At 37.9% G+C, this 19137-nt stretch overlaps 1 protein-coding gene across 1 annotated transcript in view; it reads left to right on the top strand.

The window, feature by feature from the left end:
- LOC131046573 (U1 small nuclear ribonucleoprotein A) overlaps positions 1–19137 on the top strand; it is a 108369-nt gene that overhangs the window by 64968 nt on the left and 24264 nt on the right. The window contains exon 4 of the mRNA XM_057980336.2: positions 8586–8680. Within this exon, the coding sequence (XP_057836319.1) occupies positions 8586–8680 (95 nt within the window). The remainder of the gene's footprint in view (positions 1–8585; positions 8681–19137) is intronic.

The following is a 19137-nucleotide window of genomic DNA, read 5'->3' as shown; positions in this document are numbered from 1 at the left end:
GTCCAAAGAAGGTCGTCCTTGCCGATGCTAGACTGGATGAGGTCGCCCCTGTCTTTGCTTGATCGTCCCGGTGGAGACCGCCCTTGATCTGGCTTGATTTTCCTTAATGAGATCTCCATTTGATGCCTACACAACATTTCAAAATTAGTAACATGATTTTGCAATGAATAACTAGATTAGAGATTAAATTTAGGAAACTTCATGATAAGTCCTTGAGTTATCATTTCCTAAAAAACGATTGAGCTATCACAATTCAAAATTTCAAAATTCAAACTTTAAGGCTATGACGATCAAAATTTAAAATTAAAACAAGGGATCTTGCCATACCTTACTTGAGAGCTAACTCAAAAAATGCAAAACAAAGGAATTCGCTTAGGTAAAAATCGAAATTTGGTGACTTCAACGTGATCTCTCTCAAGCTAGCAACTTCGCCACCTTTGGGGGAGGGTCTTCAACGTCTTGATGGCAAATTCGCTCCACTTCAAACTAAGTTCGCACTCCCCTTGAATGGAAATTTCGCACCTTTCCTCAATGAAATTCGCACTTCCTCCTTGTCTTCTCCAAATCGCATGCAAAGGAAGTTTGAATGATGATTTGAAAATGAAATAACTCACCCCTCCTTTATAGGCGCTCACCCTCTCATTTACCTCTAGGCCGACTTTGTAAAAATAAGGCAATTAAAACAAATTTCTAATAAAAATCAAGGCCGACTTTTATAAAATATAATCCAAGCGCACCAATTTTATTAAAATTAATAATTAATTAAAATGCCTTCGTGATTAATTTTTTTTTTGAAAAAGGCAAAATTAATTAATAAATGTTTCATGCGCTATTTTTAAATGCTAATTTTAATTGAATATTTCAAACTTTATCGATTTTAGCATTTAATGTAATTTGAAAATGATGTTGGCGCCAAACATGGAAGATGTAAGGGGTACAAACCACATCGCTCTGGTCCCTGGGAGAGGGACAGGAGCGAACTATCATTTTAGTCTTGATTCTTTTGCTTTTTACGTTCAAAACCTCCATCTTCACGTTGAAACTGGCATTTTCGACAAGGATCTTGAGCTTGATTGACTTAATTTTGTAAATGAATGCCTCTTGTGACCATCATCGCCCTGGTCCCTTGGTGAGGGACAGGAGCGATCTTGGTGTTTTCTCCTTGATCTTAGCTTCTATGATCACCAAATTTCATCATGAGGAAGAAACAACGTTATCCTTTCGTTCCATGCTTGTTCTACTTGTCTTTAACAAGGCATTTTGATGCTTGAAGGATTATCGCCCTGGTCCCTTGGTGAGGGACAGGAGCGATCTTTATGCTCTAGCCAACATTTGCTATCTTTCAACCTTTGCTTCTTGTTCATTGCCTTCCAAATGATATCTTCGACCTTGTGTAACCTGGCTTTGTCATGATTTTGAAGGAAAACGAGTGATTTAATGAAAATCGCCCTGGTCCTTGCCTGAAGGACAGGAGCGAATTTGGGCATCTTGGGCTCAACCTTGTTTGTATCAACTTGCAATCGCTTTCACCATGTAGAATGAGGTCCTTTGATCCCTCTTGGACACTTGAAACTTGATAAACCTTCAAAACCCAAGCCTTCATAGAAATTTCGCTCTGGTCCCTGACTGAGGGACAGGAGCGAATTTGGGCATTTGGTGCAAATTGTTCAACTTTGGCGGTCTTTGTAACTTTGTTCTTCGTCGAGACACCTCCAAACGTCCTTGCCACCTTACTTCTTGACTTGGAGTGATCTTAAACTTTGAAGAAAGGCAAATTAACTAACATTTCGCCCTGGTCCCTGGCTGAGGGACAGGAGCGAATTTGCAATTGTAGGCTCCATCACACTTTGCTAACTTCAAAATTTATCTTCAACGGACTCGTTGTGTACCCCTTCACTTGCCTTTGGCATGAAATTCGTTCTAACTTGGCAAGAAATTGACCTAAGGCAAAAATCGCTCTGGTCCCTGACTGAGGGACAGGAGCGCCTAGGCCAATATGGGTCTCATTAGGCATCTTGCAATCTTCAATTTGTCTTCAACGGGTTCATTTCACCCTCCTTTCTTGCTTCAAACTCAAAACTTGCTTGATCTTTGCCCAAAACATGCCTCATGAGGAAATTCGCTCTGGTCCCTGGGAGAGGGACGGGAGCTATCACTTAAATTCGCCCTGGTCCCTGGCAGAGGGACAGGAGCGATTTTGCTTCTAGGGTCAATTTTCCTCATGTTTGTGCTTTCAAGTTATATTCAACTGATAAAATGTATCTCCTTTGATCTTCTCAATTCGCGAAATCGTTCAAATCTTTCAAGGACAAGGCAATTTTGGATTTCAAGCTCCGGTCCTTCAGTGAGGGACAGGAGCGATTTTTGTCCTCCAGGCCCAAATGCTTCACTTTTCACCATGAAATGTCTTTGCTAGGGAAGATATCATCCTGCTTCATGCTATGAATAAAAGTTAATGTCCAAACAAGGTCTAAAAATGTGCATATGAATAAAATTGCTTTGGTCCTTCAGTGAGGGACAGGAGCGAATTTGACCTTCTAGGCAAAAAATTCATCATTTCATTGCTTTTGATCAAGTCTGGATGCTTCATCATGCTCATTTTGCCCTTCACCATGCCTTTGATGTCTCAATTCGTCCAAACAAGGTCAGGAATGGCTCAAATAAGTATTATCACCCTGGTCCCTTGGTGAGGGACAGGAGCGCTTCGCCTTGGTCCTCCTGGGAGGGACAGGAGCGAAATTCGCTCTGGATCCTCAGTGAAGGACGGGAGCGAAATTTGACTTTTCGAACTCTCTATCAGGATAACTTTTATGGAATATAACATTTAAGTATCACTTATACTTTAAGTTATATTCCATATATACTTTCAGGATGTTTGAGAGTGGTTTCAGACCTCCAGGAGTTATATAGCAAAATCTAGTTTTTTGAGGTTTTTCAGTTTCCAGACTTAGTCAAATTTCAGGATCAGGACATTCCAGACTTAGCCAAAATTCAGGATCAGGACATTCCAGACTTAGCCAAAATTCAGGATCAGGACGTTCAGACTTAGCCAAATTTCAGGATCAAGACATCACTCAAGCCGGACTTGCTATCCATGTGATCCCCTGGGCGACACTCAAAATGCAAAGGCCAGCTAACAAAACCCTAAAGGACCTAGAAAACAAACCCTAAAAAGCAAAAAACATGGGTCCCCATTTGCAATGGGGCGATGTGTGAAAACGTCACAACAAAATCCTTGAGCTTGCATGAGTTTTCTTCAATTGAACACGCATAAGGCCCCTTGGGTTATCAACAAACCTATCAAACATCTGAGTCACGTCCACGCACTAAAGGAACCTTGGAATTAGCCGTTTGAACTTTAATCAATCCTAGCATACGGACTGATCTTGATCAAGAGAGGATAAGGTGACCGTTGGTGACTTTATTCTATGTTAGACGCTGTCATAAAAAACACGTCAACAAGATTGCTCCAAGGACATGAAACAAGTTCGCTCTAGGACCTTAGTAAAGACAAGGTCAAGTAAGAAATTCGCTCCATGACCTTTGCAAGGATAGGGTCAAGGTGAGAAATTTTGCTCCATGACCTCTCCAAGGACATAACTCAAAATTCGTTCTAGGGCTTCACTTGGAGAAATTCGCTCTTGGTCCTTACCTTAATCAAAATTTTCTTTCACTTGGTTGGTTTTGACCTTAAGTTTCCCAATCTTTCCACATGAAAGCATCATCAATTCGACCCTTAAGAACACCTATAGAGGAAATTTGCTCTGTGACCTTTGGAAGGTACATCACTTGGTGAAGAAATTTCGCTCTGGGACCCCAACAAGGACAGGACATCAAAATTTTGCTCTAGGACCTTTGCAAGGTACGGGAGTCTATGTCCTTAGCAAGGTACGAGGTCAAGGTACTTGGGCAGATTTCGCTCGAGCGAGGGAGCAAGGTACGCATCCTTGGGAAAGACTCTTGACTTAGTCCTTTCACCTGACTTTGCTTAGTTTGTTCAATCTTCAAGTCTTTCACACATAAATCATTCTTGCGACATGCTTGATGACTTACTTCACTCCACTCAGGAGACCAACCTGACATGATGACCCTCTAGATACTTGAGAAACTCCATCCCTTCAATGCAAAGACTAATAGCAAAGACTCTAAGACAACCTAGAAAGCAAAATGTGGGGGTCCCTATTTGCAATGGGGCGATGTGTGAATACCTCACAACACTATCATGGACCATGTCCACCTCATCCAACCTTGTTGCTGCTCCACTCTTTTTCCTCTCATACAAATGATCAAATGAGTTAAAATCTTTTGCCTAGATGTGCTCGGGACGGCTAGACGCTCCCGGCGTCAGGGGACGTCGTTTCCGTAAAAGGGGATGACGTTTCCGAATTTAGGTAGAAAGGGGGCTGTCCCTTGGCCTTCCCCAAGTCCCCGAAACCTACGCGGTACGGGGACGGAGTTTTTCAAACAGGGGACGCGTCCTTGGGTTTTGTAGGATATATACTTTAATAATATTCGAGCCCTCGAGGCTTGTAGTCGGCGGATATGATTTCTTCCAAAGTACAAATTTTCACATGTTTATTTTGCAAAGATAGACTTTAATAATATATTAGTTCTTCTTTGGGATTGTAGTTGGCAGCAATGATTTCTTCCTAAATATCCCTGATGTATATACCTTTTTTGTTGTCCACTAATAGAAGGAATATTAGACCAAGCATGTTGAGTAGAGTCTTACATTGGAAAGTATTGTGGATTTGTTCCAAATAGGCATGGCATGTAGGCACCATTATGCTAAGGTGAGCATAGTGTCCGTGTCATGGGATATGCTGAGTCAATGCTAGCAAGAGGGGTGAGTATCAGCTATTCTATAGAATAGGTGTATAAAGCGAGCAGTATAGGATAGGAGGCAAATATGATGACACCTCTGTATGAGATGTTCCAGTATGGCAACAAGAACAAGGAACTAATACACCCTTCTGCAAACATGCAGTACATGGAATACTAGTTCAGATGAACTGAGTGCCTGGGACACGGTTTAAAGATTTTGTTTTCTATACAGAAATATTACTAGAATTACCCTGTTATTAATCTGAACAGCTGTTTATTCATATTGCTAAACTATCTGAAGACCAAGCTAATGTGATGCCACAAAATTCTCTTAAAATCCAACAATAAGCTGAGAAGACAGTGTGATGGAGATACATGTTATAGAGACATGGAACTCTTAATTATTGGAGAAGTCTCAAAAGCATGTCACATAAACACTAAACAGATTGAGAAAATTGGAAGGATTCTGCTGGATTGAAATTAACCTAAAAGTCTTTGGTGTTTGTGAATAAATGCAGTGATATTTAAGAATTTCGATGCTTAAATGACCAATAGAGTTGGAAATACATGGAAACAGCTGTTATCATGAGAGGCAAAGTAAGCAAAATTTCCGAGGGTAGAAATATCAAGGGTGCTACATGATGCCCAAGGGATCTCAAGAACAATAAAGGTTATTTTCAAGGGATGACCAAACCAAGCACCAATTTGACGAATGGGACACCCCTTGTGCAATCCCAAAAGGAGATTTCTTCACATTTACCTTAAATATTAATCTTGCTTCAGCCGACTTCCTTCTACTTGATGATCAAACATGCTCAACTCCACAATTTTGTGGATTTTGCCGAGTCAAGGAAAAAAATGATTTGTTAATAAATTTCGTGGATTTCTTTGGTGCATGGAAAAATTTGCATTTCATAACTTTGTCATGGATTTGAGCAATGCTTGGAAAACTTCACATTTTCATCACTTTATCGTGGATTTTGACAATGTTTGGAAAAATTTGCCTCTAAGTCCTCCTTTTCGTGGATTTTAGCATTTAGGAAAAAAGTTGCTCTTCCTCATTTTTTTGTGGATTTTAAGACCCTATGGAAAATCTTTGCTTGCTATAATTATTACGTGGATTGAAGCATGATAAGGAAAATTTTGCAAATGTTTGGAAAGTTGTGGATTTCAAGAGGTCAAGGAAAAAATGCACTTCTCAAACAATTTCGTGGGATTTTCCTCCAAGGAAAAAGTCCAAAGATCTCTAATTTTTGTGGATTTTAGGAGATCAAGGAAAAAATCACTCTATTGGAGAAAAATCGTGGATTCTAGCTCTTCATGAAAAAAAAAACTCAACCTCCAAGAAAGTCATGGATTTGAGGGCTTCAAGGAGAAAATCTCCTTTCATTAACTTTGTAGGGAAAAATCAACACTTCTCTCTTTTCATCTTCACTTTTTCCTCATTTTTCATGACTCTTTCTCTTGGAATTTTCCTTGAAATTTAATTGATCTTCTTGGATTTTTGACCTTCCTTAAGGGTAATTCCCTATGTTCAAATTTGGAATTTTCAAAATTTCAACTCCATATGCAATCCTTAAGCAAAATCACACTTGATATCTCTTTTCGAACATACTTTACTCTTGACAAAACATGCTTAAATGTGAGCTCTCCTAGGCTTGGCAATCGATTTTCAAATTCAACTTTCAAGATCACTCAACACCCACTCAATGAATTCATCATGAAAATGGGCACTCTACCTTAACCATGTCAAGGATTTATCATCACTTGCCTTTCAAAATCTTGAAAAACTGAAACCTATTGCCGAGCTCACAAACTAAGCAAAACCCCAAGGCAAAACAACTATGAAAACAAATAGCAAGGGGTCCCCATTTGCAATGGAGTGATGTGTGAAAACATCACAACAAGATGTTTGGCTGCCCTGAGGATGGCGAGGGAGATGTCCCTCGATCATCTTGGGGATGGCTAGACATCCCTTGCGTCTAGGGCTATTTCTGGCACTTAAAACACATAAAAATCTAATTTTTAAAAAAATTTTCTTTTTTGCATTGTGGGCCCCTACCTCCAAAAATGCCCTAAAGCTATTATTTCACACATTTTGACTCATTTGGTCATTTATGTGATTAGAAAAAACTTGGAGCAGCAAGAGGTTTTGAAGGAAGCCATTGAATGAGGAGGTGGAGCAGGGAATAGCAAGAAAATTGGTTAAAACTAGGACAAGTGTCTTCCTTCAAGCTTGAAAGAGGCAAGCTTCATTCTTCCTTTTTCCTATTTTCCAACTTTTTGCAAAATTTGAAGCATGAAATGACAAAAATGTCTGTTTTTTTTTTTTTTTCAATTTTTTGCATTTTTTCAGTTTAAACTTTCTTTCAAACTCAAAAAAGAAAAGAGAAGCAATGAGGGTGATTATAGTAATGAGAATGAAGTGGAAGTGGTTGGTGGAAATGCAAGTGGAAGTGTTGAGAGAAGTAGTGGGTAGCAACCTAATATATTTAAGTGCCCTTCAAAAATTATGGAAACACATGCAAAGGGCTCTTTCAATAAAAATAAACGTCTTCTCCAATATGTTACACCTAGGGGTCAAAGGAAAAGAAATTCAGGAGGCAGTAGGGTGTGGGATTGTCATTTTTGCTTGACAGATTTTAGAGGCAGCTTCACAAGGGTAAAATCTCTCTTTTTTGGGCGTTCTAGCCCATGGGGTCAAAGCTTGTCTAGAACTAAAAGATGATAAGAGGATTGAGTGCTATAGATTGTAGAAATGGGGAAACAAGGTGGGGCAATGTCGACACCTTCTTTTGCATGTTCACAAACATTTGTGCCTATGACATCCACTATTGGTAGTGGTAGTGAAGTTGAGACAAGAGGAAAGAGGAAGATGGGTTTTGTGAAGGGAGGGTCAGTAGAAGCTTTGTTTATTGTACAAGGACACGAAGCTACAGAGATAACCACAATTTGGCAAAAAGTTCGCTGCCCTGGAAACTCGTCTTGCCGTCCCCTGCTGTCCCTTTGTAGGAAACTCAGGGTAACATAGGAATATACTAAATATAGTTTATTTCTTTTTTCTGGAATGTGTTTTGGTTTATTATCCACTCTTGATAGCTTTCCTTTTGTAGTGGGTTTTGTTTTTCTGCATTTCCTTTTCATATTGATGGTGTAGTGCTCTTCTCTATCCTTTGCTTTATCAGATGAATAAGTTTTTAATAATAATGCTACACTTGTTTTTTTTGTTGAAGAGGAGTTTTCAATTTTATAACTTTTGGGGTCATCATCTGTGTTATGATCCTATACATAAAATTCAGGGATATGGCTTATAGCAATGCATTAGTTACTTATCATGCATCTTGCTGGTTCTGTCACAACTTAGAATTCCGTTTCTTTGTTTGTTTTGACTTTTGACAATATCTGTCTAAATGCTTTAATGTATCCAACTAACATCTTTTATGCTGAATTGTATGATAAACATTTCTTTGACAACATCGAGAAATAATTTTACCGTAATAAGAGAAATCATTTAAGCTTTTGATAACTGATACATACCATACATATTTTCTTTACAATAAAAAAATGTCCTTTTCCTTACATTCAAGTTATTTTCTGTTTCATCCACAGGTAATTGTGACATCTTCCTTGTATTTTATTGTTTCTTCAAGCTTGTGATATCTTTACTTAATGTCATTGAACTGGGAGTAAATTTATATTATCTTTATTTTCTCAGTTGTGCAAATAGCACATTTTTTTGAATCAATGTTTGTGATTTTCAGCTGAAAGGAGGCGGAAGGACCAACACCATGAAGCTCAACAAGTTGGAGCAATTCCTAATGCAGCATATCCATCTGCTTATGGTGCACCACCAGTAGTAAGTTTGAAGTCAGCTTTTGGGTATTGTGGTTAACTGTTTATGTCATTTGTTCAAACCTAATTATGTTTTGTGAAAGCAATCGTTTTCATGGAAAAGATCTACTATAAAGCCATTCTAGGTTTGAACTGAAGGCCTTGATAGAATAGATATCAAACTGGTTTGCTCTATCTGAGAATTTATTTGGTTCTTTAAAAATTCATCATTTAGTCAATTTATTTTCATTTCAATTTCTTCAGGACCAGTAATTGTTAGACAATTTTACTTCGTGTTTCTCATATTGATAGCCATTAGTATTGCAATGGAACTTAATCTAGGCATCATTGTATACTATAGTTAACTATATTACCCTAGAATTTAGGGTTAGGGAACTTGTTTTCCAGATAGGTAAAAATATTGCCCAAATGAAGGGATAACAGGGGTTAAACATAGAAAGGCCCCCAAAAAATTTAGAAAAAAAATTCAGAACCATAGAATTAGTTATGCAGGGATTATGATTTGGAAAAAAATGCGTTGTAATTGAGACAAAGTATAAAAGAGTATCAGTTACTCCAATAGTGCAAAATATTATTAGTAAAAAATATGATAAGTTGCTTTACTGAAAGAGAAAAGCTGAAGCACACACAAATATGAGTAGCTTTATATATATATATATATATATATATATATATATATCTGATTTTCAAAATTCAAAACTGTTCTCCAGCCATAATTTTGATTAAGAAAACTAACAACATTATCATGTCATTATTGCCACATGAGAACTAACTTGGCTGTTGAATATATTGTAATGTCCCATTTTTGACAAGCTTGAGAAAATTAAATATTTAATCAATTATTTTATTATGTTGTCTAAAGTCAAATTTGATAACTAATATTTAATCAATTATTATTTATTTAATTAATTATTATTTAATTTAAATAATCCCTTAGTGTTTTGGCCAATTGGATGGAAACCCAACTCGACTCTTGAGGTGGATTCACGGCAGAATTCACATTTGGGCAAAATTTGTAAAACCTTGATTCAAGACAAATTTCTGAGCTAAGTATTGGTTTTCAGAATTAAAGGAATAAGGTACTTAAGAGGTATTTTTTCATTTTTTATGAGATATGCCATCAATTCTAGAATAAATTTTAATTTTGAGAAATAAAGATCTGGGAAGAATAAATATGCTATTGGAGAAATAAGTTTCAGGCTTGGGCAAATATAATATTATTTTCAGTGATCATACATAGCTGGGCTTCAAACTTCTTTATAAAAGCATTGAGGGAATATTATTAATCTTTGAAATTGTAGATAGAAGCATTTTTTTTAGACTGCAGGAACTGGGTATAGCACCCCCCTATAAACTACAGTGCGCCTGGTAAACTTTTTAACGGGACCAGTGACACTGGCGTGACACGTCCTTCGGTACCATGTGGGTTGGGGGGAGACTAGACCTCATGACCTCGTTCTTTACCATTGGGGGAAGACTAGACCTCATGACCTCGTAGTTTACCACTGGGGGAAGGCTAGATCTCATGGACTGTTAGTTATGTCCTTTATGTCGATGATATTCACAAAAGTGATCGTCATTCCACCATGGAGGTTTGACTTGTGGATTGTATTTCCTTATCTTTGGCAATGTTATAAGATCATTTTCAAGAAGCTCCTTCAATGCAGATTCAAGTGACTGCCCAATGGAGTAAAATTACATTTAGGAAAACTCCTTTGTTTCTCTTTTCCTTTATCTGAAAAGGAACTTAAGGTTATAAGTTGGTTGTGTGCCCTTAGCAGCTTTTGCATCAATGACTATCATTAACCACATTCTTGTTCTTAGCCCAAAAAGGTGTTTTATTGTTGTTTGAACTAGAGCCTCGTTTATGATCTTTGTGGCTATATATCTTAATAATGCCATCATCTATAAGAGATTGTTCAATTCGAACTCCCATTTCTATTACTTCATCAAAGGAGTCTAAACATTTGAGACGATTTCCTTTCCAATTTCTCTATTCAAATTGTAACAAAAAAGATCAACGAGATGCTTATCAGGAATATTGTAAGGCACTCTTTTAGTCAAATGCTTCCATCTTTGTAAAAATGAGACAAGATTTTCCTGTCTTTGTTTGGTTTTAAAAAGATCTAACATGGTCACCTCATGTTCACAATTGTATGCATAGCGTGAGATAAATTTGTCAGCCAATTCTTGAAATGATTTGGTAGTTGGAGGTAATCTTGAAAACCATTCCATGGCGCTTCCCCCAAGACTTTGAGGAAATAATCTAATAAGGTATGTCTCATCAACAACAAGTTCCAAAGTAGCGGCACAAAATTCTCTCAAATGATCTTTAGGATCCCCTTTACCTTTATACTTATCAAGCTTTGGTATCTCCCAATTACTAGGAAAAGCTGGCATTGGTATGCTTCGATCAAAAGGATAAGGATATATATCCTCGATAGAAAACTTGCGGGATGAAGTCTTAGCATTTTTAATAGCATCCGATTCATATCTTAATGCTTTAAGTTCATCTAGAAAATGATCATTTGTGGGTGTTGGTTCTGGTGTCTTTGTAGAGCTCTTGTAATCCGATCTTAAGTAAAAAGGTCTACGATCCTCCACTTTGTCCTCATTGCATGTTTTAGAGCTTTTAGACTTATTAGATCCATCTTTTCCGTTTGTGAGCAAGGATGCATCAAAATCAAGAGGTATCTTTATTTCCTCATCAACAATAGCTTTAAAATAACGTTTTGGATCATTTTTTACCACATTTTTGAATAATTTGAGAAATCTTTATCATTGAGTGCTTGTTCCACATGCTCTTGGGATATCTCCTCATCACTACTGCTGCTACTACTGCTTTCATTTTCTTGATCATCTGGAATTTCAACATGTTCTTCTTCTTCATCAAGTGGCTCATAATGTCTTTCTCTTTCTTGTTCCATTCTGGTTTGATTCCTTGTCTTAGGTGGCATGAGTGATAATTCTGATCTTTTACCTATATGACAATATATGGGACTCAAAGTTTGGATGAAATGCAAGTTCTAGAGTGCAAGGACAACCTAAAGAATGCAATGTAACTAGAGTTCAAATGGATTATGAAGACCAATATGAGGTTTTAGACTGATTTTAATGATTGACAACTCTAAAGTAGGTTGAAGGTAACTCTAGGTTTGAAAATGATTATGTAGGCAAGATTAACTTGTGCTATGAGGGATAGACACAAGGACAATGATCAAAGGAGGGTATGCTAAGGTAGGAGATGATGGACTCCAAGCAAGTTACTCTACTCAAAGATATTGATATGTTTCCCAACTTAAGTATGGTAGACCTCAAGTGGTAAAGATTATATGATAGCCAATGTTTGATTTAAGACAAAAGAGAGTAACCTAGATGCAAACTAAGAGTTTTGTTTTTGACCACTGATATATATGCAAATGGATATGACTGACTAAGAAACTCTGGATATGCAAGAACTAAGACTCAAATCCTAAAAGATCAAAATTGGAAAAATGATGCCAAGAAATAAGGATATGCCGATATGTTCAATTCTCTGCTTCAAAAGCGCTAGAATAGTGATCAAGTGTGCAAGAATTGATATCAAATGTGCAGGAACTCCAAAAATAGTGACAAATTTGCTTGATTTTGAACAACTCTGGTTGAATTTGCTTGTTTGATTTGACCAATTGTGACAAGAAGACACTCAAGCACAAGAACACAATGTCTGAAGGTTTGATTGGAAAATAGTGTAAACGTAATTCGTATGTTTAGTAGCCCCTCAAGGCCAATTTCATTGGTCTAAATACAATTGAAAACACTTGAAGACAAAGCCTATCTACTTAAGGTCAATTGGATTATAATGTGAAATTTTTTGCCAAAATATTCTTAAAAGATCGACAAGCGGTGGCAGGGCCGCACTTGGCTTGTGGCGACGTGCCACGTGGTGATTGGTTGTGTCGATTGGTATCTTGTATTTATAGACATACCCTATCTGTAGGGTATAGTCTGTGACCATTTATTTATTTTTTTGATTGATAATGGATACATTTTTATTATTAATATAAAATATGGAAGGTACATTTATAGAGTATTCAGACTGTCCACTTGCAACATCTATCTAACCCCAAAAAACCATCGTGCCTGCACTACTACTACCAACCCTTAAAAATACTTTACAAAATCCACAATACTAGACTAAAACTAAACCCAATACACCTGTTCGATGATCTTCATCTTTAGAGTATACAAAAACTTACAGATAATTTGCACTGACAATTGAAGGTCAAAATTTATACAAAATCTTACAACTTTAACTATTCTTCATTTTTTCTTCTCTGGTTTGAGGGGACCATTCCCCAGTAGCCTTTTGAATTGAAATTCTGGTGCCTTTTTCCTTTCCTTGCCACTGCTGCATTGACTGCTTTCGGCTCCAGCTCCCACTCTCACAGGTAATCCTTCAATGCATCCCATCCAATTTAGGGATCTGCTCGCCATTTATCCTTATTGCTCAATGCACTCCATCAAATGAATGGGCGCAACAACGGTTTGAGCCCTCCAACTTGAAGCCAGTTTCCATTACAGGCCACAAATCTCTCTCCCAGTTGTGCCATTGCTAAGAAGGCATTCATTCCATACGTCCACTCGTCCCTCACACATTCCTGCATGACCCAGTGCACATCTTCCTTATTCCCCATCTCCAAGCCCCAAGCCATAACCATGGACACAATATCAATATTGGTGTGGTATTAGTGCTTAATCTTCATGAATTCCTCTCGGAGTAGAATGTTAATGATTTGCAAGAACATAGGGTCTTCAATTTTGAAGGCACTCCTCATCCCTTTCTTTGAAATTTTGCCAAGGAAAGCCAATTTTTATATACTTATTCAATTTCCATGCTATAGCTTCCTCTTTTCTTATTGTATTTATAGTTATTAAAGAGTCTCCCTCCAAGTGTCGTCTTGAAATGGTAATTTTTTTTTCCATTTTGACGACCAATAATGCTGCTTGTGCTTCAGCCTCATCGTGCAATCCTTACGTCAACTTCTTGGCTCCCATCGTGATGATACTGCCAGCCCATTCCCGTGCTACATATCTTGCCCTTGACGTACCCGGGTTAAACTTCATCGAAGTTTACCTTGATCGATCCCTCTACTAGTTTGATCCATTCAACAACTTTGTTTTCCTTTACTTCTAGATTAACCCAGGTAGGCCCAGTAATAGGCAGAAATCTAATTTAAAGCCATTTGGATTGGATCATTCTATCCTCTTGACTAAAAGGAACCTTAGTCGGGTTAATCTATGCTACAACAACACTTACCAGCTTCGAAATGGCATTTTCAATTCTCCCATTTTTTAAGACAAAGGTTCCATCTTGTCTTGGAAAATATGTCTTACGTTCTTTCCATATTTCCCAAATCAAGGTGGATTGGTAGACTTGCCATATGCTAGAAAATGTAGACCTTGTGATCTATACCAGCTTTGGAACAACTCTCTCAAAGTTGAAGGGAATGGAAGTTGCCAGCCAAGATTCTTTGTAACAGATCTCCAACAATTATTAGCGAAGTCACAATGTAGAAAGAGGTGATCGAGAGTTTCTTCGCTTTTATTACACAAAACACATTTGAATGGACCCAAAAATCCAATTCTTTTAAGCATTTTTCTCGTAAGTATTTTGCCCTTAGTGCCAAACAGGAGAATGATCCCGCTTTGAGCAAACAGTTTTTGTTCCAGCATAAATTATATGGCCAATCCTCCTCAGACAATATAGATTCCAATATTTTATATCCAATCTTGACCAAGTATTTACCTTGTTGTGATCCACACCAAATGATTTCATCTTGACTTCCCAAGAGGAGAACTTTCCTGTTTGAAAGAATTTTTTGAAGCAGCTTAGTCTTATCTCTATCCAGGCTTAACTCTCCAATTGACTTCCACCTCCATTCATCTCTACCATCCACCATTATTTTTTCCATAAAGTCCACCACCTTGGATCCCCATCGATCTTTGGTTATTTGTTTTAAATAATTGAATTTGGCTTCCTCACCCAAAACCTGATAACCCTCCTAGGAATCATCCCAAAGCTTACAGACTGTCCATCACCCAAATGCAATGTGATGTGATCAACTATTACAGGTCGGCAAGAAGTCATAAAGTTCTAGACTGCTGAACTTTGTGGGGAATTCTTAATGGTCAAAATTCTTTCTTTTAAATGACAATCAAAGTATTTTGCTCTTAGAATCTTGATCCATTTCTGATTTGGGTTGCTATACATACTCTATATGAGTTTTGCCCCCATTGCATCATTCATTACCTGCCAACTTCTTAAACCAGCGCCTCCTTCTTGCTTTGGTTGACAAATTTTAGCCAATGCCAGCAAAGGAATCTTGTCCTGATCATGGTTGCCATTCCAAAAGAATTTTCACATTTTTTGTTCAATCACCTTGAGAATCTTGGATAGGATTTTAAGACACATCATTAAAAAGATTGGCATGGCAGAAATAACTGACTTCAACATTAGCATATGCCCTACAGAGGTAAGCCACTTGCTTTTCCATCCATCCATTTTGCTACGGTAGCTGTCCACTAGGTTCCAACAAAGAGTGAGATGCCCAAGCATTTACCTGGCAAAGAGCCAGGCTTGATCCCTAGGATTTTTGCAATTTCTCGTTGCTTCTCCAATTTAGTATTGAAGAAGAAAATTTCTGATTTCTTCCAGTTTATTCTTTGACCATAAACACAACTATAATCATCCAGAGTAGCTTTCATACATCGGGCTTTTCCGAATGAGGTTTCTCCCATTAGTAATGTATCGTTTGCGAATTGAAGATGTGTGGTTACTTCTATCCCTCTAGCAATCTTCACTCTTCTCCACTGGCCTTCATTCCCTTTCTCTGAAATATATCTTCCAAGAACCTCTGTCATAATAATAAATAGAAAGGGGGAGATGGGCCCCCCTTGTCTAATTCCCCTTGAGGTCTGAAAAGATCCCTGATGGATCCCCTTGCTGATCCGCTGTAATTTTTAAAATAATAAACTATATTTTTCCTGTGATTTTGCTGATGGTCTTACAGAATAGAGAGAAGTTGCAGAATGTTTGGTTTCTTTTTGTATTTTTTTGAATATATAAGCAAGTAATGAATAAAGAACAACAAATAAGGAAGGAAGCTGAAACAAGTAAGAACATTCAATTAAATCAGAATTGATACAAATCGGACCAGGCAGATTTCTGATTTATAATATCCAGATTATTCCCTGCACACTGGGGATGTGCTTACATCCAATAATGGCACCAATTGAAGGGTAGATGATGAACACAAACCAAGAACACCAGCTATGGCTGAATGAAAGTCTTCACCACTTCCAGCGTAAAGTGTACCTGCTGTAATCGTGGCATCAAGCTGAAACAATCACACCCCAGCTGGGAAATTCAACCACCTTGCTGAAACCCTCACCAAGCAATCTGAATCTCCACAAGGAATAGCGCATACACTCTGACCAATAATGCCAATGCCAAAAGAATCCACTGCCAATCAATAGCTGAGGGCTACGTCCCAGCTAGTACCAATCATGGGGTTTGCGTCCCAGATTGAAGAATTGCTCTACCAGAGCATTATTGCACCAAACAAGTTTTCAATATGTAAAAGATAATGAGAAATTAGGTTTCCTTCTCCTTATATCTCTTTCCTTCCAAATCGAACCCTAAAGATATATGAAAAGTGCGCTTTAATATAAAGTCATATTTCCCAATATTGGGTGCCCAAGTATAGAAAAAACACCACTTTTTCAATATAAAATAACTCCAAGCGCCAAAAGGACCTTGGCAAGTGAAAATCATTTAGAAAAGTTCAAGACCTTTCCAACGAGCTATAACACATGGGCATATGAATCCAGATGAAGCCAAAAACCCCTTATTACTCCGAAATGGCTATAGTCATAGCCTCATTTAAAATATTAAAACGCTAACTTAGGAAATATTTAAATATATTAAAAATATAACCCAAATAGCTATAGAAAGCTTGAAACACACCAAAAGCTTGAAACTGAACCTGTCACCTGTCTGTGACTGATGTCGGAAATCATGGATCAACTGGCAGTCTCATCCCTAAAATCTAGGGATGCTCCTAGAAACTAGGAAACACACCCAAATCTCCTGAAACTGAAACCATCTGAAAGGTCATGAATAACCTCATGACTGGGAACTGTCACGACCTCCTAAAATTTAGGGATATCACCTAAAATCTAGGAACTGCTCCAAATTGGCTCCAAACTGCTTGTAAAGCCAAAATCCAGTCACTATATGCACTGAATGAGTCCCAATCAACCTCTGCTAGCCTACGAGTCTCCAATGATAGGCCAACTCCTCCGTCTTTGATGTCCACTCTAGAAAGGGGACATGACAATCCTCCCCTCTCGGAGTTGCTTGCCCACAAGCAACTGAAACACCAATCCTCCACCATCCCAAATAAGACGTAAACAAATCATTGCATGTAACTGCTGCTCATCTCTGATATAAACAACATGCAATACCCGGTCTGGAATGGCTCCTCAAAACGCTGAAGCACCTGTGTTGTCAAATCAACACTGCCTGGGTCCCAGAGCGAAGCATAGCTCCCGCTAAATACCTCAAGTGAGCAATGGAAAACTATATCATCTCCATAGATCAAATATCCATAAATGCTTGTTAGAGTTATCTTGTATTAGCTAATAATTATTTATTTAATTATTAGCCTATTAAACTCTACGCTTAAGCTAAACTTAGGCATTGAATAAATATTGTAGGTATTTAATAATTATTCTAATTATTAAATACACATTATCCCTTTAGGGTTTCTTTAGGGTTGCACACCTTTAGGGTTTCTATTATCCTTTTATAAGGATTGTATTGTACTTGTTCATTAAATTGATTCCCTTTTTGAATGATAATTTTCTTCTTCAGAGCATTTATGCTTTTTTGCTTTATGTGCCTCCATTCTTCTTCAGAGCATTTATGCTTTTTTGCTTTATGTGCCTCCATTCTTCTCTTGTGACAGGTATTTGCATGCAGGTGTTCTTGGGATCTCTGAAGTTGTATTTCCTCAACTTCTATCATTCAGAAAGGGAATCAATTTAATGAACAAGTACAATACAATCCTTATAAAAGGATAATAGAAACCCTGAAGGTGTGCAACCCTAAAGAAACCCTAAAGGGATAATGTGTATTTAATAATTAGAATAATTATTAAATACCTACAATATTTATTAAATGCCTAAGCTTAACTTAAGCGTAGAGTTTAATAGACTAATAATCAAAGCTAATACAAGATAACTCTAACACCCCCCCTTAAGATGAACTTAGGGAGTAGCTAAAATACTAAATGCATGAAGCAAAAAATGCAACTACATGATGAAGGCAAATTTGGGTCCCGACAACAAGGCTTGATGAGGTACCCAATCACAACCAATTCTCTATGAACTGGAGAAATAGAGAAAAAAACACTACTCCAAAAAGAGATGGAAAAGCAAGAAGAACACCACTGAAGCAGGAAATAGCTGCAAACACTGCCGAAGAGTAACTACTGATCTGAAGAACCTCCACTGAAATAGAACATGACCAGGTAGAGAAGACTGTAATTTGCATGAGTGCCCTCAATTGGCACCACTCGAATCAGATGGCAAACAAAGGCAAACAATTGAACTCGAAGATACAGATGGCATGAGACACCAAAGCCTGAAGAGGTGATCAATCGAACCAAGGAAGCATTAGAACCAATAGGACAAACCTCCCCATAATGCTGAAAAGGGAGAGGGACAGGTACACTGAAAAGAACGGCCAACAAGAACTGCATGACGATGAACCAGGAACATCGAAGGTACATGGTGTCGTGGAAGGAACACTCACTTGACACACATCATGAGGCGAATGTCGTGGAAGGAACACTCACTGGACAACGGTAGATGGCAAACAAGGCAAACATCAACCCCCCATGACACTTTATAAGTAGTGCATGTACAATAAGGCACAAGAGGTGCAAGATTCCATGTAAACAATGCATGATGGCACTTTATCTCAGTGCGTTTGCATAAATACAAGCTACAATGATAAGAAGACTGGAAATAGAAACGAGAACCAAAATAGAGACATCCTACCCAGAGAAAAGATCCCAAGACCTGAAACAACCAAGATATCCACCAGAGTGTTGAAAAGCAAAAAACTGAATAAAATATGCATGGAGCAGAATCTGGAAATAAAACTCATATGGTTGGAAAGTGCACAGAACAATCTTTCCAACGATATAAAGTTTTCGAAAAACGAAGTTCGGATGTTCATTCTATGGCTCTCGGAGTGCAAAAAAGAGACCCCACTTTGACTGGAAAAAAACACAGTCAAACAAAAAAATGGGAAAAAATTACCAACATGACAAGGTTCGGCTCGGAACCAGCTTTCCGACGCCTATTCGTTTTCGAAAAAACGACTCCGTTTGCCCAAGTTATGGCCAAAAG

This window comes from Cryptomeria japonica, chromosome 2 (assembly GCF_030272615.1).
Source record: "Cryptomeria japonica chromosome 2, Sugi_1.0, whole genome shotgun sequence".
NCBI classification, from domain to species: Eukaryota; Viridiplantae; Streptophyta; class Pinopsida; order Cupressales; family Cupressaceae; genus Cryptomeria; species Cryptomeria japonica.
Note: the sequence above shows the minus strand (reverse complement) of the source record. Positions and strands in the feature narration are given on the sequence as shown.